Raw genomic sequence first — 20,818 nt, 5'->3', positions numbered from 1 at the left:
CCTCTGACTCTGTCTTTTGTTTTTATTCTTGGTATTAGGATCTTTTTTCTCCTTTAGTCCTCTGTGCAAAGCTCTTTAGGAGTTGATAATTTGCAACTCTAAATCTACCTCTGTGTTTTCATTAAGTATATATATGAAGTTAATGACAAAAGGCCTGAGAAAGGGCTGACAAGCCCCGGAAAGACAGTCCTTTGTCTTTTCCCTGGAGCTGGTACTTCTTTACTAATCCTTTAGTTGTTATAGGTGGTTCCACTTTTAGGACACAATGCATTTCTGGAACTGTGTCATGAAGTACTTTGTTAGAAATTGTACTAAGTGTGTGCTTCCACATTTACAGCTGTTTTGGTATACTTTTGCGGTGAAAAGAGAAATATACCTTGGGAAATATAAGCAGAGTGAAAAAAGTGGAGGTTTACGTTTGTTTACAGGGTACAATACTTTCTGAACCACCTTCACAAATATTCTCTCATGTTATTCTTGCAATTATCTTGTGTTCCAGTCCTCATTAGATGATGAAGAAGTGGAAGCTCAGATTTGTAACTTGCTTAAGATCAGAGTTGAGGACACGGCTTGGGCAGAACAATAGGCCTGCTGGCCGAAGCCTAGGCGTACGTAGGTGTATCATGCTAGCAGCCCCCTTTCTATCTCGGATGCTCTATACAGGAAAAAAATAAGCTATGTTGAGAATTCCACTATTTAAATTTAGCTCACAGGATGAGTGGTGCTCTAGAGGTTTTCCAAGTTGACTGCACATTATAATTGCTTGCGGAACTTAAAAATGAAATCTTGATGCCCAGGCCACAGCCCAGGTCAATTAAATTAAAATCTTTGTGGGTGGCATCTGTACTTTGCACAGCTACCCAGGTGATTCTCGTTGCAGCCAAGCGGGAGAAGCTCTGCTCTGGATTCTTATTACTGGATTGTAGTCCACTGACAGCAGTAGCCACATCACCTAGGAGCTTATTTGAAAAGAACCACTGAGCAAGTCAACAGAAGCCTAAATACAAACGAGTCAATTGTAATGAGCTTTTAACTAAATTTAAACTCAAGACGCCAAAAGCAGAGTCCCACCGCAGCCCCTACTGAAGCAGAATCTTTATTTTATTGTGGTCCCCAGGTCGTTCATGTGCATATTAAAGTTTGAGAAGCACTGATCTAGAGCAGTGGCTCTCAAATTTTGGTGTATGTTACCACCAGGGAACTGGGTAAAAAGCTTGGGCTTCTGTGTTTATTAGCTCTCCATGTAACTCTGATACGCGACTAAGTTTGAGAACAGCGCTAGATCAGGAGTCAGCAATTTTTTTCTTAAATGAACGGGCATAGCTATGTTCCAATAAAACTATAAAAACAGGCTGTTGCAGTCCATGAGCCATGGTTTGCCATTCCTGGGATACTAGGTCACCAAAATAATGATTGAACAATTTAATTTGCTTTAAAACTTTCCTATGTAGATATCATATAGCTTTATCAGGAGGCTTCTGGATTATTTTCAGTCTAGATTGATAAACAGGTATTTTGAATACGAAAAGCATCGGAACTTCAAGAAATGGGTTGCAACCTGGGAATAATAGTAATTTTACCAAGGAAGACACAATTTTCAGAGCCTTTAATATACAGATTTTCTTCAATGTCTCCCAATAATCCTGACTACATGGGGCACGTACTAAGTTCCCTCTTATTGGATTAGCTCTTGTCACAGGGGTGATGGACCCAAGCCAGGTTAGCATCAATCAACAGGAAGCACTTGTCCTTGGTGTGTCTTTTCACCATTTCGCAATAGGGCACAAGTCTCCAGATGCTTTTGGCGTCTTGAGTTTAAATTTAGTTAAAAGCTCATTACAATTGACTCGTTTGTATTCAGGCTTCTGTTGACTTGCCCAGTGGTTCTCAACTACATACAAAAGAACTAGCTGTGGAAACCATTCCTTCAAGCTTAAAAAAATGCATTATCTGCCACCCCAGTCCTTTAATTGAGTTTCTGATTCTTAGGTGTTTTCTTTTATCTGAAGTAGCTTAAGACACGACAGGTCTTAAGGCATGAGACGCACTGAACCAGGATAGGTAATGTGTTCGTTAGACACCTCTTCCCGTGTCTGGCTCGCTCTTAATACCCACCCTCTGTGTGGTAGTGATGCCGCTCCATGGGCTTTACACAGGGGTGCTCAGTATAGCACACTGACCGAGTGGATTTGGGGTACGGGATAGAGGAGGAGGTATGTTCTAGCATTTCCTGCTGTCTCTAGCCCAACACCTTTCAGGGTGGGTTTATTTTTATTTTCTGTGCTCTTTTGTTGGGCCGGAAGCCATTTGCCACAACCACTGTACATAGTCTGTTCCCTGCCATTCTTTGCAGTGGCGGGAAGCCCAGCCCTGAGCGCCTCCTGCCCACACATTTCCTGTCCCCTATCACATGGAAACCATCTCTGTTTTCTCTTAGCAGCCTACACCTTTGGCCTCTTTGATCACCTCTTTTTATGTTGTACTTCAAAACCCTTTTGTTTTGATGGTTGGGAAATACTTGGGCAGGTCACAGAGACCTGTTGCCCGGTTTTGGAGGCGCTGCAAGCTGGCCCTGGCCAGTTACCAGAGGCTGGGCAGTTTTGTGTACATACTCCGTGTGACCCTGCTGTCCTCCCGTCTTGGTGGCTTGCAGCTCTAGGTGTCTAGGCTCAAGTTTCAGCCCTATACAACTTTCTAACTCCATTTCATTTGAGAATAATTTAGCAAATACAAAAAACAGATTTCTCCTATGGGGCATCACAACACTTTCCAGAACAGGGATCTTAGATGAGGAAATGAGAAAACAGGAGGAGGAAGCTTATGAAGAACTAAATGAAAGAATATTTTATTTGCTTACATTGAATGAATAAGTGGGTCCAAGCTTACGCAAAACTTGTCAATGGAATGACAAAGAGGTGTGTTTTCAAACCACCAGAGAGGCAGCCTGGTGTAGAAAGCACTGGCTTGATCTGAAGGTGTTGATTCAAGGACCTGTTCTGCCACTAATTGTTGACCTTTTGTTTTGTCTTTAAAATTTAGTAAATGATTAATTAGGCACCTAGGTACTATGCTAAGAATATAAAAGTAATGATACCACCCTTGATGTCCAGGGGGAGGGCAAAACGTTGACTATCTACCTTACGTCTGGCCATGGTTTTAAGCGTCCTGCTGTTATTTATGTTTCCCTATAATCCCATGAGGCAGGGAGGTGGTATTCTCCTTTTCCAGATGAGGAAATGGAAACTCAGTTTGCAAGCGTTAGGGTTTGAATCTTATTTCTGTCTGATTCCAAAGCATTTAGATTAGGCTTTGAATGAGACAAAATAACAAGCATGGGAATAATAATACTTTACACTGTTGTTCCAACAAAATGTAAGTGAAAGTGCCTTGGTAATGTAAGAGCTCTATAACAGTCATCAGAAACGCTGAGAACTGTTCCAGGATACTATATGTCTCCCTCGGCGGTACGTCCAGTTTTACTGGCTTTCACCTAAAGCACTGTGGTGGCCAATGGCAGGAAGACCTCCCTGGCAGGTCCCATTAGGGTCTGCTATTCAGGTCTGCTCTGACTTACTAAATCCCTGGGATGAACAGCTTTGTTTTTAACTTTTTATTAATGAAATGTTTGCATGTGCACACACATCAAGAGGCAAGTAAAATAAACTCCAGATACCAACACTCAGCTTCAACAATGATCAATTTTTTACCCAAATAAGAGACATCTGGTGAAAGAGCTCATTTTTTCTATTAACACCATCATTTAGTTAAAAAATATTTGAGTGACTATTCTGTGCCAGGTACTAGAGATACAGAGGTGGTCAGAGCAGACAAGGTTCTTCCTATTTCTGAGCCTTAAATTCTACTTGGGAAGAGAGCCAAATTAGCATAAATAGAATCATGTTGTAAGTGGAGTGAAGGAAATAAACAGTATGATGTGATCTTAAGTGGGGGTGGGGCGGGAGCTGCTTAGACACAATGGTCAGGAAAGACCTCTTTGAGGAGGTGACATTTAGGCTGAGATCTGAGAGCTGAGAAAGCCATGGGACCAGCCAGTGGGGGTGTGTCTAGATAGTACTTAGCTGCCTCTCGGCAGGTGATGGAGTTGAGTTTGCCTCAGGAGAGTACTAACATCAACATTTATTGGGGGAGTGCCTTCTCAATGTTCAGGGCTCTGTTTTGCCATTGTAAGCTGATCCTACAGGGGGATCAGGTAGGTACAGAGTCACAGAAAAGGGAAGGGATATCCAGGCAGAATACAAGACAACGGATCTTGGGGGCATCCTGAGACCCCAGTCTGTTCATGCTCCTTCCTCTCTGATGGCTGCATCTGGAGCTATCTGGGACTTGGGTGTCCACAGTGCTTGGTAGAAAGCCAGGGGATCTGCGTTTAGTGCTGATGCGAGCCTAGTTCACTGGGATCCCAAGCAAGCCACTTCCCCTGTTTCCTCCTTTGTGAAAGGGGGAGGTAATACTCTGCCTACTGCTGAGGTTTACCACGATCAAAAGAGATGTTTGCTTCGGTGTTGTACAGATGCAAGATATTCATAAAGATTCTAGATAAGGAGGTCGCCCCACCCATGTCCCTTGGTAAATCACTGCAATAACTTGGATCAGCAAGGAGAAGCGAGGACACCCCAGAGATTGCTGAAAATAGTATCTTGAAGTCTCCACTGGAGAGAAGTCCTTTTAAGGTTAACCCAGTTTCCTCCCATCAAGGCTGGAAGCATGAAATGGAGACCAGTTGCTCACCACTCTCTAAACCACGTTCCTTCATCTACTTAAACTCTCTTAAGTCCTGCCAACGTGTTCTTACAGTTATGTGCTCTTCCCCTAATATCTTCTCTTTTTTTCCTCTGCTGAATTTTACGTGGGTGGTTCAGGGAAAGAGTAGACAGGCACTCACTCGCCTGTGCTTCTCCGTGAGATTTTTGAAAGGCTTTGAAAATGGGAGGGCTCTCTCCCCTGGGTCCTACTACCTCAGGAATGGGAGCCTACCCATAGTTCCAGAGCAAACAGGGAGACTGGGCTCCCCTCTTCTCAAAGGTGGTGACCTCCCCACCTCCCTCCCAGCCATGGAGGGTCTTGGCCGGATAGAAAATGGCTGCCCAGAGAAGATGGCCACCGGAGCGTGCTGTGGACGGCCGACTTCATACTTTCCGACCTTGTGTCCTGCCAGGGGTCATGCGGGCCCTTCTGATGGCCGAGAGGCCGCCAGAGGATGAGAGGGAGATAAGAAACAGGGATGATGCTGTGAGACAATTCAGAGAGGCCCAGAGTGCTCGGGCCACGAGTGCTGGCTTTTGTCAGAAACTTGGCCACAGGCTTGCTAGTGCCTCCTGGTTCTGTCATTCCCCTTCATCAAGCTTTCCCAGAAGCCAGAAGCTGTGGGCCATAGCTCCTAGGGCCATAGCGAGGGGAGAGGTGGCCATCCGCCATGGGACACAGTGACACATTGCTGGGCCCCAGAGCCCTAAACTCACCCAGGCGCTGGCTTAGGTAAGTGGCAGCCCCACTTTTCTCTCATTGTGGTGGTCGGGTCTGACCCAGCCTAGCCCATCCCGCACGCAGTTCACCTTTCTGGGCATTGCCTTGTAATACAATTTGCATTTTGGTTTACGAAGCGTTTTCACAAACATTATTTCTTTGAATCCCTTCAACAACATTGATACTTGTTTTTATCTATATGATCGATGGAAAAAATGGAATTCAGAATGAAAAGCCTTAGGAGAGAAGGCTAGTGAGGGGCAGTGAAGCTTACAGGTAACAAATGGTTCTCCAGACCCCGACCCCAGACTCGTCTCCAAAATACAATAACAGAACCTCCATCACGCAATTAGTCATTGACACGCCTCTTTCATGCCCATGTCCTCACTGGAATATTAGCTCCTTGAAGACAGAAGCTGTGTATTTAATGGGAACAGTACTTTACTGAGATACTATACATACACTAAAATGCACAAATCTTAGGTGTACAGTTTGACACATTTTGACACGTGTATACACCATCACCCAGATCAAAATGCAGAACATTCCACCCCCTGGAAATTTCCCTGTGTCCATTTGCAGTCAGTCCTTTTACCTCAGGGGCAACCACTGTTCCATTTCTATCACTGTTGTTAGTTTTGCCTGTTCTTGAACTTTTTCTGTGTGGAGTTAATATGGTGTGTACAGAGACTGCATCCCCAGAGTCTGGCATGGTGTCTGGCACGTGGCAGGAATGTAATACGAAAGAAAGCCTTGGTTCTTAACCTCCCCTATGAGCGAGCACTCACCCCACTGGGAACCGAGGCTGTGAGTGATTAGTGACCTGTCCAGGGCACGAGGCCAGGAAGTGGCAGATCCTGGACCCCAGCCCAGGCTCCCTGATTCTGACTGCTCCCCCAGGTAGCAGGGCTCCCCCAGTCCCTCCCTCAGGGCTCCCTTCTAGTTCTGTCAAGGCGAGCCTGATGATCCTGGGCAGGGAGTGCCCCCTGCTGCCTGCGGGGCCTGACCCAGACCCTCTCTCCTTCATGGGATGTGACAGGATCACAAGAGCCGAGGATCCCAGTGCAGAAAGGGCAGGGGCTCGCTGAATAAAAGTCACCTGCCCTTTTGTTTTCCTCAGAAAAGAGAATTTCCTAAGCTTTGCGGTCTTTCCATCTCCACAATGAACAGACTAGGGAAAAGGAGCCTTTTTGGTGGAGCGCTGCTGCCTCCAGGTGGATGGCGGAGGACACTACCACAGCGCAGGATGTCCAAGCCCATCGTTTTGTGGGTCTCAGGTGCTGGTCTCAGCTTTTAGGTCCCTTGCCTCCTGGCGTCCTGCATCTTGGTCTTCTGATCTCTGAGAAGCGGAGGTCCGTCAGGGCCATCATCCCGCACTCCAGCCTTGCCTGGAGTAGGGGCCTTTCTCCGAGGACCAATCTCCATTTGTGTTTGTGGGCAGATGTGGCCCTCATCCCTCCTAAGGAAAGGTGGGCTGGACAGAAGCTTTGAAGACCTGTCCTGCATTAAGCAAAAGTTTAATTAGGTGAGGCCAAGGTTTGATCTTAGGGTTTGGTTCAGCAGGCGGGGGTGGGTGCAGAGATGGGGCCGGGGAGGCCTCTCTGCAAAGGGGTGTGCAGCCCCTCCCAGCCTGCTGCTGGGTGGGGCTGCCAGTCAGCCCCTCCCAGCTTGGCGGCCTTCCTGTCGCACCTGCGGTTGGCGGTGTAACGGCCCAGCCTGCCTGGCCCCTGCACGTGGCCTAGGGTGATGGTATCTCTAACTCAGTATTTTTAACTCCTCTTTCCAGAGGATGTGGCTTCTGCGGGAGAGCTTCAAAGGGTGCCCTATTTGCCTCTCTCCGCAACCATGACGTCATGGAAATGGGAGGGGCCGTCCCAAGCCCCCAAACACCTGGAGGGAAGTGGAAGACTTTTTCCACTTCCTGTCCTACTTCTGGCTCCTGACTCACTGTCTGACCTGTTTATTAATTTCAAAATGTAGCTCTACATGTGACACTCTGAAGAAACCTTACACATGTGTCTGGGCGAAATGAGGCCTATAAATCAGGTGGCCTCACACAGAGGCAGGCCCTGCCGGTGCTGCGGAGTCCTCACCCATCAGTGTAGTTATTAACAGAGTGACAGCACTGGGTCTCCAGGCGGCTGGCTCCCCCCAGGCCCACCCTTTGGTCAGAAGCTCTTCTTCCCACACGTTGCTCCAGGAGGTAGATGTGGGAAGGGGTTATAAGATAGGATGTGGAGAAAGAGAGATGGAATGGTCATGATCCTTCAGCCCTGGACCTGGGCAGGGTCCCACGGTGATGGACCTCTGCTTCCTGGATGCCCTGTGTACTTTCCCGGAATCACCTCCTCCGGGCTGTACTGGATGAGTGTCTGTGTAGGGGCTGCCCTGGCCAAGGGGCCATCGCTCAGGTTTTACTTTTCCTGATAATTCTTGATAGGTTGCTCTTGGCAAAACTGTGACATAGAGGGATACCAGGCCACGTCCTCTGTTAATCCCACTTTCCCTGTTTTTATGCTCCACGTCTCTAACGTGGCTCCTTGTCCAGCGCCCAATCACACTAATCATTTATTCGTTCTTTTGCTGGTTAAGTGTGTATTTAGCATCTGTTTTGTGCCAGGCACTGTGCTAGGTGTTGCAGACACATGGATGAATAAGGCGCGCTTCCCACACCAAGGCACGCTTCCCACACCAAGGATTTCTTGCCAAGGTACTACCTGATAACCAAGATGTTTATTACCTGATAATCTGTTAAGGGCTTTACATGTGACTCCAGGAGAGTTGAATGTTATTGGCAAACCAAGAAGGTAAATAATCCTACAAGACTCAGAAGGCTGCCTCTCTAAGGTGGGTCACGGCAAGGGGGTCACTCATTTGGAGCTGCATACCCCACTCAGGTATTCCTGAAGCACATACTCGCTTAGCCTGCCCTTCTGTTGACAGGATTGTGGTTCCAATTGTACTCACAGGGCAGTTTCTGGGTGAAGTGTCAGAATCTTCTAGAATCTTAGGCCTGGGGTCATAAGAAGTAATTTGGTCCATTCTTCTGCCTGCAGGGCTGACCTGAGCTCACAGCTTTTGGGGCAGTGGTGGTTCTGTCCAGAGAAATCAGCTGGCCTTGGTGACACATTCCCTGCCAGGAAGGCAGCTTTCCCTCCTTGAAGCTGGTCCCTGCTCATGGGGACGCAGGCTCTTTAGGGCTGGGCCTCCATATGGACTGAATGACCATGCCTTCAGGTTTCCTCACTGACCTCTTCCTACCAGGCTGAATGACCTGGTCCCTTACTGCACTGAGGGACTCTGCTGCAGTGGCCCGAGGCCCAGCGCTGACCCTCCTAGCAGACACAGGAAGTCTTCCCCTGGGCCTCTTCACAAGGCCACTTTAATTCCCCTTGACATCCTCCATGGGGCCTGGGGCCAGACACGAGAGCAGAGTGGACAGGGTTGAGTAGAGCCTCTGCGCCATCCCGTCAGCACACCCACCTGCTCCTGGTCTGTCCTCTGACTCGGCCCTAATTGGATTTAGGCTTCACAGCCTCAGACTTGAGGGAAGGTTTTTGATGGGATTGAGGAACCCTGGTTTGAGTTGGAAAATCCTCAGGGGGCAGGGCTGACCCTGATGTCCAGGTGGCCTCCTACTTGTCTGAGGCCTTGTCACCCTCTACTTGGACTGGACATGGAAGGAGGAGGCCTTGCTCCCTCCAGGGGTCTGGGTGGATCCCCAGTTGATGCCACATCATGTCATAGGTTCTCGGGTGGACTTAGGGGGCCAGTGACTACAGGGCCTTGCCCTCTGAGGGCCCTGGCTGGCACCACTCCACAGACTCCTTCAGTCTGGGCTTCCTCCGGGGTTCTTGGGGGGGGTCTTTGGCCCCTTCACTGCCTTCCAGGGTCCCTGCCCCAAGCCCCTGTGTCCTCTTCAGCCTTAGTATCTTTGCAACCAACTCTCAGGAGCAGAGCTGCCTCCCTGGCCACCCACTTGTCCCTTGCCTGGATCTTTTGTTTATAGACCAAAGTGAATTACCACTTGAGGAGGGAAAAAAAGACAAACTAATTTGCCCTAAGTTTTTCATGATTGATAAATGCCTGCCCTATTAACCCTCCCAGGGGCATTTTCATTGAATATGGGGAAGAGAATTAATTAAAAGAAATTCCCAGTGGTGGAATCTGGCACTGTGTCAGATGATGAGGCAGTTTTGTGTTCTCCGCAGGTGGCAGGTCCTGCTTTTGGGAAGGAGGTGTCTGTCCTCCTATGTGTGAGAGTAAGCCACTGTGGTGGGATTTCCTTTGAGACCTTTCCTATTAGTTATCTTTAAAGGGACTTGTGTTAGGCTACACATGAAGCGGCTCAGGTATTCTGTGACTACCCTCGGTCGGGCTGGCCAGGGCATGGACGGTGGTTCTGAGTTCTGAGAGGCCACTGAATCAGAGCTGTGTGGAGCTGGAGGCAGCCTCTAGTCTCAACTGACATTTTATAGGTGGTGACCTTGGAGCTTATGGAGGGGAGGGACATGCCTAGGCCACCTGCTGAGCTGGTGGTCCCTGTGAAAAGCAGCCGGTCTGAATTGTAGCTGGAAAGATTTGCATGATGTGGTCAGAGACATGCTGGTGAACCATCCAGGTCTGTGGAGATGGGATGCCCTCCCACCGCGGGAATCGATGAGCACGGGGCTTCAGTCCTGACGGCAGTAATCAGGAGTTAGATGGCTGAGTGGTCTCTGAGGGGCGTTCCCATCAGCATGCATGACCCTGGGAAAGGTACGCAGGCAGCAGGAGGCTCAGGAAAATCCTGGGGCCCCAGGGAATGCCACCTCCTATCCTCCCGGTGAGGGCTTGATACACCTCCTCTTCTTGGCCCGTTCCTGGGCTCCAGGGCGGAGAGCTCACCTTCCCTTTCCTCACCACCGTCACTTCAGGATGGTGGGAGGGTAAAGTCTGGCGAGGGTCACAGTCTCCTCCCTTCCCCCTCTCCTAGACTGGGTGCCCTAAGGGGCTAGGCATTGGCTTGGGTTGCAGTAGGTAGTCCCCAGCCATGAATTTGTGGGGCAATACACAGTTTCAGTGGGAATCCAGCCTGAAAGCCAAGGCAAAGAAAATGGTCCTGGGGGCAAGACACAGTGGGTGGCATTTGGGGGACACTAGATGTGTGGTCCCTGTCTGCCAAATGTCAGCTACAGATCACTACCACCCATGTACATGGGCCTCCTGCCATGAGTGGTCCAGCCGTGTGGCATGAAAATGGAAGAGCGGGGACCCAAGCACAGCCTTCTTAGTGGAATATTTTAGCTGTTACTCCAGGAAGAGGTTGCCTTAAGCAGCTTGTTGACTTAAGCTCTCTGAATGTCATCATGGACAGATGCCTTGGTTTCTTTCTGTCCAGCTGGTGATCAACAGCAAGCTGAAAATGACTCCGACCAAACCCAGTCAAATAGGAGCGCAGTCTCTGCTCTTTTAAATCACTTTTAATGAAGTCATGGCAGCAGAATACACAATGTGGCTCAGATATACAGCATAGCGAGGCCTAGATAAGGAGATAATTTCCCCACATCTTGGGGAAAAGGGTAATATGTGTCTCTCTATGAGCATTATTTAAAAATATCAGCCCCTGACAACATTTTTCAGGAGCTAGAGCCTGAGAGAACCCCCTGGGGACCCATCACCCAGTGGGACATCAGAGGCAGGGGTAGGGGGAGTCTCCACAGCCAGGAGAGGCAGCCACAGCCCCTGCCTTTGCCGGGAAAGTCAGGCAGTGACAAGCAGCACGGCGGGAACGGAAGGGGTGGCCGCAGTGTTTGGCAGGTCTTCAGCATCCTGATCACAACTGTCTGGGAGGATCCAATTGGTGGCATTACAGAGAAGCAGAGGGGACTTTTCCATGGAGGCTGAGAGTGCCTCTCTGCTCGAAGACGGAGAGGAGGGCAGTGAGGAGCCGGAGTGCCGGGCTCTCCCATTCCTGGCGGCCTGGGAAGAGGAAGAACAGAAGTCAGGCTGGATACTGAGGAGACGCCCAGGACAGTGAGGGATGTGGGAGACGCCTCTGCTTGTCGAGTTCTCGGAGCATGGACCCCGGAGTGCTTTCTGATGGTGGTGGGAGGGGATGACCGCGGCCACCGCGGGGAATGGGAGTCTCGAGCCGGGATGAGAGGGTACTATGAGTATAATGTCTTCTCACTGTGTTGGAGGCAGAGGACACGAGGAAAGGAAGTGGGAGCCCCATTGGGTTTGCAGTGAAAGGGACACGATAGAAGGCATGAATGAGTGTCGGGGTCCTGAGTTTCTCTGTGCCACTCAACGTGTGGCTCCTGACGTTACTTGGCCTCAGTCTGTTCATTTCCAAAATGAGGATTATAGTAACTGTTCTTCCTACTCTGTAAGGGAGATGTGACTCAACCGAGGCGACTCTGGTCACCTGAGGAGTGTATTGTGTAGTGCAGACGTTCCAGGTCATTGTTATTAACATGAGGAACTCCTAACAGGTAGAAAATGGAGCAGTTTGGTGAGCTCAGACTTGGGATCTAAAAAGAAGACTCTGGGGATGGGGGACAGAAAGGTTGCTTTCAGAGCGCGTGGGGACCCACCCGAAGACCCCCATACCCCACCTCCCGGCTGAGATGCCCGCTCACCTCAGCTGGACCACAGCCGCAGCGTCATGAGCAGGTTAAACCCAGCCACTTTCAGGAATAGGATGCGGAACGCGACCACTAACAGGTTTTGGGAGTTTAGGTTCACATCTGCAAAACCAAGAGGCCACAGCAGTTGTAAGCATGCACACCTGAGGTCTGCACAGGGCCCTATGACATACCAATGGCTTTCCTGAAAGTGGGGTGGGCTTGGCTGCACTTCTCTCTTTGAGCGTCTGTGTACATCCCCCCATAAACATTTGTACATTGCTCAGGGTCAACATTTCATTTCAGAAGGAAAACACCAACTGCACTTAGTTCTTATTTGATTTCGGAGCCCCTCGAGATGAGGATGGAGGTGGGTGCTCAGAACTTATTCCAATCCCTCGGGTCTGGGCCCCTTAGTGAGAATCCAGTGGCTGAACCACAGGAGGGATGACTCATAAAAACAGCTCAAATGGAAATGAATAGGGGCCCAGGGTAGGAGGTGAGGCGTGGTAGGGATCCGTTACAGACAGTATCACCACCTACATGAGCTCTGCTGCTTTTCTTGAAAAGTAAAACCCCCTGGTTATGTAGGGCAAATGTCCCCAGGATGACTGGGTTAATTTAGGGCTGTCCACTCAGCCCGTCAGAAATCTCACAGCTGAGCCACCTGGCAGCTCTCGGTGGCTCTCCCGACAGTGGAGTGATTGAAAAGAATACGGAGGTCTAGGTGTGAGTCATTGGTCGAGTAAAACTAGAGACTCAATCCTCAAAATATTCAGAATGCAAAAGAAAATTAGAGATGGCGAGAGGAACCCGGGGATTCAAGAATGACACCGGGAGGCTCTGAGTGGGGTTCCTGATAACTTCCCTCCTAGATCCACAAATTCTTTCCCACCTCCCCTACCCAGTCAGGGTTCTTGTGGGTTCATTGCCCTCCCAACCCTGAGCAAAGCTGGGATAGACGCCACTCTTACCTGTTTCAAAGCTTTTCTCTATCAACTTGGCATCACAGGGAATTCCTAAAAGCAGAAACAAAGACATTTTCTTAGTCAGAGTGTGCTGACTCTCCCACCCTAGAGCTCTTAAGACTTGGGCAAGTGACTGTCTGTAGCCTTTCCACGCTTCCTCATGGAGAGATCTAGGGGGGAACTTATCGCATATGGGCACCTGCTGGGGAGAGCCACTGGCTCTGGCAGGACAACACCCTGGCTTCTGGAACCATTTCATCCACTTAACAATCCCTGGTTGTGCAAAGTCCATGTACATGACACGAAGCCATAAGGAACCATCAGACACAGACCCTGCCCTTGGGCAGGTTCCAGGCTGGAGTCCGAAAGAGGCAATAGACATACACAGTGACTAGCGCCATAAGGGGTATAGAAACTTCCATGTGTTCCTCAGAGTTTCAGTCCCTGCACCCCAAATTTGTTCCGTTGTTTTCTCCATCTCAGTAAATGGCACTAGCATTGACTCAGCTGCTCAGGCATAAAATCCAGCCGCCTTCCTGATCCCCTGCTTTTCTTCTCATCCCTTCATGGTTCTACCTTTGAATCCCAAATACTGTTGGCCACTCAACTAGCCTGTCACCACCCCATCCCGGCCGCCATCATCTCTCTGCTGCAATAGCTTCCTTCTGCTTCCACTCTGACTCCTATAATCCATTTTCCACTCGCAGTGCTCTTTTAAAGAAGTAAATCTGATGTCATTTCCCTGCTTAAAGCCAGACGAGAGCTTCTCATTGTTAATTAGAATAGCATCTGCCTTCTCATGACCTACGGGGCCCTATGATCTGGCCCTTGCCTACTTCTTCCATCTCGTTTCCTCCTGCTCTTCCTCTTTCTCACTAAGCTCCTGTATGAGGCCTCCATAGGCTCCTCTCTCGGCTGGGTCCTTCTCATCCTTTATATCTCAGCTCAAAGAGCATTTCCTCAGAGAGCCCTTTCCTGACTTTTGTCCCTAAGGTGGCTGTTTCCTCAACTCCCAAGTGAGAGCATGTATTATAATCTGAAGTTATCTAGGTTTCCTCTTGTTGATGAATGGCCTCCCCCGTCTACAATGGAGATTCCTCAGTGCAGACCCCTCATCTGGCTTGTTTCTTCCTCCACTCCAGCACCTGGCATGTTGTACGTGCACAATCAGTGCTTGTGGAATGGATGAATGACTGGTGAGGTCAGGAGCTGGGAAAGCTCTTTGGCAAAGAGAAAGAAACAAGGGGAGGGATCTTGGAGAAGGGCCTTAGAATGGGGCCTGGAAAAAGAGTAAGGGGCAAACAGCCTGAGCAGAGGCAGGGAGGCGGGAACTCAGCGTGGTGAGACTGAGGGCCAGTGCCCTCTCCGGCCACCTTCTCGCCATCTGCTCTTCGCCCAGGACATTCTATGGCCTACCAGGGTGGGGCTCACTGGTGTTCAGTAACAAGAGGGTAGGGGGCTTTGCTGACAATTGAGGAGGATGAGACCACCAATCAGAGTAGCATTTAGATACCATGGACGTGAGCCCTGGGTACAACCAGGCCTGTCAGAGTGAGGACCGTCAGCTTGCACGGCCACCAAGACTACACTCACCTGCGCTGGAGTGGTAGCTTATCTCGTCAGAGATTCCTCCACATCCCACATCAGCGGTTTTGCTCCAGAACAGGACCCCGTTGCTCTTGGAAGATGTGGTTTTCATGTCCACCACCGTATTTTTCAAGCTGATTACTGTGTCATTAAAGATGCCTGACACATTCATCTTAGAATCAAAATCGGTGAATAGGCAGATGGGAGTGTCGTTGGGTTTAGGGCTTTTCAGCTGGTACACAGCAGGAGTAGCATTCTGGATATCTGTTGGCCAAAAGGACCCGGGTTAAGAGATGTTCATTTCCTTTCTTGCCCCAACCCACACCTGAGTCCAGATGCCATGATGGGCAAGAGCAGGTCTTTGTGGGGCTGGCAAGTCACATTCTCAGGCTTTAGATGGCAAAGAACATTCTAGAAACCAGCTGTTCACAACAGATTGGGATTCAGGGACACGCAACAAGCCATGAGTCCTGGCCAAGAGGCCAGGCTGTCAGTGAACGCTCTCTTCCAGGCCCTGCCTGCCATTCAAGGAAACCAGAAATGAAGGCCTACTTAATGACACTGCTCATTCTTCTCCTTAACGGGAACTTCTTCAAAGGCTCAGCAGGCCTAGTAAACACCACCATAGCTCTGGCAGGACAAAGCAGGCATAGAAGAAAGGCCCAGCAAAGCACACCGTATGTCTTGGAATCTGGGGTGGTCTCCCACGCTTAGGCATTGACAGGAACTGGAGGTTTATGATAGGCCGGACTTAAGTCGGAGGATGGGTCATGTCACCAGGAGATTTCTCTCATCTACAGATGTTTTAGACTATAAATCAAAACACCTCTGTCTGAGTCCTGGCTCTACCACTTACTAGATACAAGGCTTTGAGCAAGTCACACCATCACTCAAATTTCAGGAATTTCATTTGTAACATGAAGATGTTGCCCCGTCCACCTTCTTAACCAGGCTTTTCTGAGAAACCTGGTTAAGAGTTTCTCCATATAAAATGATATTTAGTAAACTGTAAAGTATTGAACAAATGTCAGTAATTGCAGCTATCGGTACTGCCAGGATATCGCCATGATAATGTGCTACAAATACATAGTCAGTTCCTAGTCTTCACTTCCGGGTAGCAGGAGTTGCTGAAGCCTTCTCAGAGCTGAGAATCATGTTTCAGTATTTCCATAGGATTTTGTGTTTTTAATGCAACTCTCAGTGTTTATTCTTTCAGACCTCCTGCCTTTAGAGGAGGAAACAGAGGTTTGCAGAGAGGATTAGCACTTTGGGGCCACCCAGAGAGTTTACAGCAGGGTTGGGCCTAGAGCCTCTTCCTGTCCCTGTGGTTCTCTGCTCCCACAGCAACTCACCATGCCTACAAAGCTACTCAGACTAGTGATGCACCCCGCTTGCTGACCCAGCCAGGGTGGCCTTGGCAATGCAGACATCCAGCTGGACCCGAAGCCTGGGAAATCTGCTCTTGGCATGACCTTGGGATGCTGAGTCAAGGCGGAGCCGCCTGTGGGTGGGGCTGCCCCTGGAGCAGCAGAGCAGGGGTGGGTCCATGGGCACACGTGAAGGGCATACAAAGCCCTGGCCCGAAGGATTCTGTCTGTTCCTCCATATACCTGGGGGGGTCTGGCATGACTGTGGGTTAAGGCCCTGTGACAGAAATCTTTTACTGGGGTGGGGAGAGATGGGAAGCCAGTAGCACCACCCACAAACCCCGATGGATTTGTTACTCATCAGTGGGAGTCACGGATGGGACATGGAAGGGTGTGGAAGTGCTGAGAGAATGTGGCCTCAAGAAGAAGGCCGAGGACAAGGTACCACCAGATACAATTTGACCTTAGCAGGGAGAGGAGGTAACTGTGGGGCCAGATGCCCAACTCCGAGTCCTGGTTAAACACTCAAGTCCTACAGCCAGTGGGTGGCAGGCTGCAGTCCAGTGTGACTGTCTTTAGCTATATATAATTCAATTTACTTAAATTAAAACTGAACACAAATAAAATGAAAAATCCAATTAAAAATTAAAACTTCATTTTAAGAGCTCAATAGCCACATGCTACTAGAATTGGGCAGCACAGATTTATGGACCATTTCCATTGTCAAAGAAAGTTCTACCGGACAGTGTTGGTCTGGAGAGAGAGCACAAATCCATGAGATTCTGAGGAAAGGCAATGGGGCTGAGTGTGAGGCTTAAAAGCCACCTTTAAGTCTGTGGTGGTGAGAGGGTGACCACCTGGGGCAGCCAATCGCTCAGCTTTGCCAGTGAGAGATCGAAATGGAATAGCAATAAATAAATCATCAGAAGTGAGGTGATCTTTAGCCTTTTTCACATCTTGTTTTTACCAGTTGATACCCTTTGGGCCTTCCCTATCTGCATTTTTGCTGTTGTTTCTCCTGTCCAGCTTCCCTACCTCTGATTTCCTGTCTTGGTCCCGCCATTCCCCATCTCAGTCTCTCCTTTGAGCTCACCCTCCAAAGTGCTTGCCTAAAACATGGAGCTGATTGGGTCACTTTTTGTTCAAAATAGATCAGGGACTCCCTATTGCCTGTAGGATAATGCCCAAACTTCCTGGCAAGACATTCAGGGGCTGCCATGGACTTCCAGATCTTGAATTTCCTTTCTCAAGTCCTTTATATGCCCTGTGTGAGTACAGCTGCACCACACTCTTCATACTGGCTCCCTGGGGCGTAAGCTCTGTGACAGCAAAGGTGCGTCTCTGGTTTACTGCTGTATCCCTAGTATCAGTCACATACTAGGTGCTCAAGAAACAATTGTTGAGTAAATACATGGGCTAGTGACCATCAGGTTTGTAAAATTTCTGCTTATTAGACTTTTTAGTCAAAGACGCTGGATACTCATCCCTAAACGTGATTTTTTTTAGCCCCCTTTTATTTTCACTCCCACGTACCTCTGGTGCAATCTTAACTTTTTCTTTTTGTCTGAAAACAAGAAGTAAGTCACTTTTAATTTGGAGGGCTTTAGAGGTCTATCTACCCCGGAGTGAGAGACATCTTGTTCCGACCTAGCAAGATAAACATATCCTATGATTGATGATATCTCAGAAGGTAGCCTTAGCAAGGCTGGATCAACTTTTCAGTGGGCAGTTCAGCTATTCTAGATCCTAACCTTTCATTTTAATTCAAAACTAACCACAGAAGCACATGTCCCAATGCTCTCTGGTGCTTTAGCTCCGCAGGGGCACAGCAGCAATTGAATGCTCCCTTACCACCAAATCTGTGCTTTGTAGTTAGGCACCAGGAACCTAGAGCTATGAGTTAGCAGCACTGACTGAGTCCCACCAAGGCTGTGGTGAGTGTTATGGAAGCAGTGACACTTCCGGGGAAGACTTACCAGGAGTAATGGAAACTCTGGTGCCTTTGCCAAATTGTAACCCGGAGGCAAAACTTCCATACCACTCCCAATGTCTCCTTTACAGAAACCCTAGGTTTCTCCTCCTCGGAGGGTGGGGTAACCCCTTTTAGAGCTCACTCTGGAAGGAGAGGGGAGTTCCCTAGGCCATGAACCCTCCATGGCAAGAGCATCCCTGGACCCTCCGCCATTACATCCAGTCTGCATTTCTAAATTGGATTCCTGGTTTCCCAGTGGCTGGCCCTGGCCTTAATTGACTGCATTCTCTCTAGTATTCCTTTTCTCCATTGTCTAAGAAGACATCTTTGCCTTTCTCTCCATCCAACTTTATTATCAGATGTGTTTACTTAGGCCAAAATGCGTGTGCCTTATTTATTCCCAAGGTCATGCCTTCTTTCTTATTGTTCTTTGTACCTGGAACCCCCTTGCTCTCCTTTCTTTGTCTATCCTTCAGGCTCACGAACCCTTTTACTGCATAAAAACTTCTCCTTCTCGGCCAGCTTGTCCGCTGGGATCCTATTCCTCTGAATCTCTCATGAGCCTATTGACATCACCAATTGGTTAATACTGAAATAGTCTTCAGGTTGCTATATTTACAATAGTTCTGTCCCTCTGGCAAGTGTTTATACCACTTGGGGACAGGTCAGGAATCTATCTTAGTCTATCTTCATACTCAGTTTAACATTTTATAGAGTGATGGCTACATAGAAGGCATTAAAAAATATCCATTGAATGATTCAAGTCAAATTTTAATATGTTTGACCTAGAGAATTACAGATTTTCAAGACTGATAAGTGATGCCAGTTCCCTTTACAGAGGCCTCTGTAAGACAATTAGTTATAACACCCACAGCGAGCCTCATCATAGTAATAACTGCTCTCCCGAGGGGAAGGATTAGTGACACTGACCCACGGGGTTGCAAATGGTGCCACGTGGGAGGACTCACCAGATAGTATGGACACTTGGGTTCCTTTCCCAAATATGAGTTTATCAGTCATTCCTCCGGTATTCACACTGCAGGTGACACCATTACAGAAACTCACTGGCCCTGTGTCCTATTTCAATAACAGAAGCACTGATTTCCCACAGGGAGAGGAGAATCATACTCTTTAGGGGTAGATCTTCTGCTCTTTTGTGTTGAGACATAGTCTCTGGTGTGTTCAATCCTTTTACTCCTGTCCCATCCTGCTGCAGTGCCCTGGGTTGGAGGTTGTGATTTCAATAAGCCAAGAATTCAGTGGAGCAGAAACCCCTGCTCAGAGCAACGGTATGTTGGATCCTCTTGTGGAAGGTCCGGAACTACTTGCTCATCATCACCTGCCTTATGATTCTTAAAGCTGCAGCCTAACAATGTTTCTGGAGCACTGAGTGCTGGATGGGAGGATTTTCGAGGGATGGGTAGAAAGAACCATTTAGGAGCCTCTGGAAGAAAATACCTGGGCTCAGCTCAGCATCTTGGACAAAGAAGAATTAGTTGTCAATGTCCTCCCTTGCCCCATTCTACTTACTTGGTTGGACACTCACTATGGTCCCTGCTCCAAAGATTAGCTTGTTACCACTGGAATATATCCCCACTACAGGTAAGATCTTTGCAATAACCTTCGTGATGTTAATCTGCTGGAACCCCCCAGGATCAGAGAGCACCATCCTAAAAGGCTCCCTTGGTCTTTGTTTCTTAGCTCTCCTATTTCCCAGGGCAGCTGTTCCCCTTTCCCTTTCCAATAATGTGAGCTTCAGTACAGTAAAGTCTTGATAATGATAATAATAATAATAGGAAAAAAACTACCATCTATTGATTACTTGCTATATACTGGCCATTGTCTCATATTATTACGATGTAGTTATTGTCATTTGACTCTTGAGAAAGTGGAGATTTTATTAGCTAGAGATGGTAGAGCCAGAATTTTCTCCAGATCGGCCAGGCTCCCAAGCTGTGCTATGAACTCCGTATCATCCTGCCTCTATGCCTTGTTATTTCACATGGTATAATTGCTGTTTAAATAGGGGTCAGGATCACTTTTATCCTGAGCGAGGTTCAAAAGTCTACTAAACTCTAGAGAGGATGATTCTGTGAGCAGATATCCCCATACCATGCTCATTAGCCAAACCATGGAATTTAGCTACCTGCTGCAATAAAAGAGATTTTCTGTTTGCCATTAACTCATCTCTTTCCCCCAAGGACACTAAGCTAATTTCCAGAATCTTCAGATTATGTGATGCTGATATCATTGGTTTCGCTTGAAAGCACCGAATATTTGGAACCCCTTTTATGTTTTCGTAAATTATTCTGCTCAGATTTTTATTTACTCTACTGGCTCTTGCCACTTCTGTCTTTAATATGAGAAATGGGAACGTTTTAAGTCACCGAGAGCTTGTAGAAATGGAAAACAAGTGTTTCATATATCCTTGACTTTGCCATAAATCAATGCCCGTTTTCTCATAGAAAGTCATCAGTTACTCTTGCCCTGGTCATTTGCACAGTCATACTCACACGGGCGTACAACCAGCATGGTCCCGGCTCCAAAGATCAGCTTATTGTAGCTACTATATAGCACACAATAGGAGGGTGCTTTACAAGAACTCGAACCCAGCAGGGTCAGCCTTGCTGGGACAGCAATCTCTCCCCTCCCTGTTTTACAGGCTCCTCTAAACCGCCCTTTCTCTGCCATGAAACAGAAGTCTGGTCCACTGAGTCCTAATTCCTCAGCTTCCTGTATAATCACCCCACAGACCCTGTCCTCATAGCCGGCTGTCTGGAGGGTGGATGCCCATCCTGGCTTCCACAACTGAAAGTGAAGAAGGAAAATTGA

The 20,818-nt window shown here is 48.3% G+C and overlaps 1 gene segment (V, D, J or C); it reads right to left on the bottom strand.

Annotated features, from left to right (window-relative positions):
• Positions 1–10,935: 10,935 nt before the first annotated feature.
• Positions 10,936–20,818, bottom strand: part of LOC117022730 (T-cell receptor alpha chain C region-like) — a 326,986-nt gene continuing 317,103 nt past the window's right edge. Inside the window, 4 exon segments of the C gene segment in view lie at positions 10,936–11,445; positions 12,108–12,215; positions 13,067–13,111; positions 14,654–14,911. Coding sequence covers positions 12,109–12,215; positions 13,067–13,111; positions 14,654–14,911 — 410 coding nt within the window.

This window comes from Rhinolophus ferrumequinum, chromosome 6, assembly GCF_004115265.2.
Source record: "Rhinolophus ferrumequinum isolate MPI-CBG mRhiFer1 chromosome 6, mRhiFer1_v1.p, whole genome shotgun sequence".
NCBI classification, from domain to species: Eukaryota; Metazoa; Chordata; class Mammalia; order Chiroptera; family Rhinolophidae; genus Rhinolophus; species Rhinolophus ferrumequinum.
The sequence above is the reverse complement of the archived record's forward strand: the minus strand, read 5'-3'. Positions and strand labels throughout refer to the sequence as shown.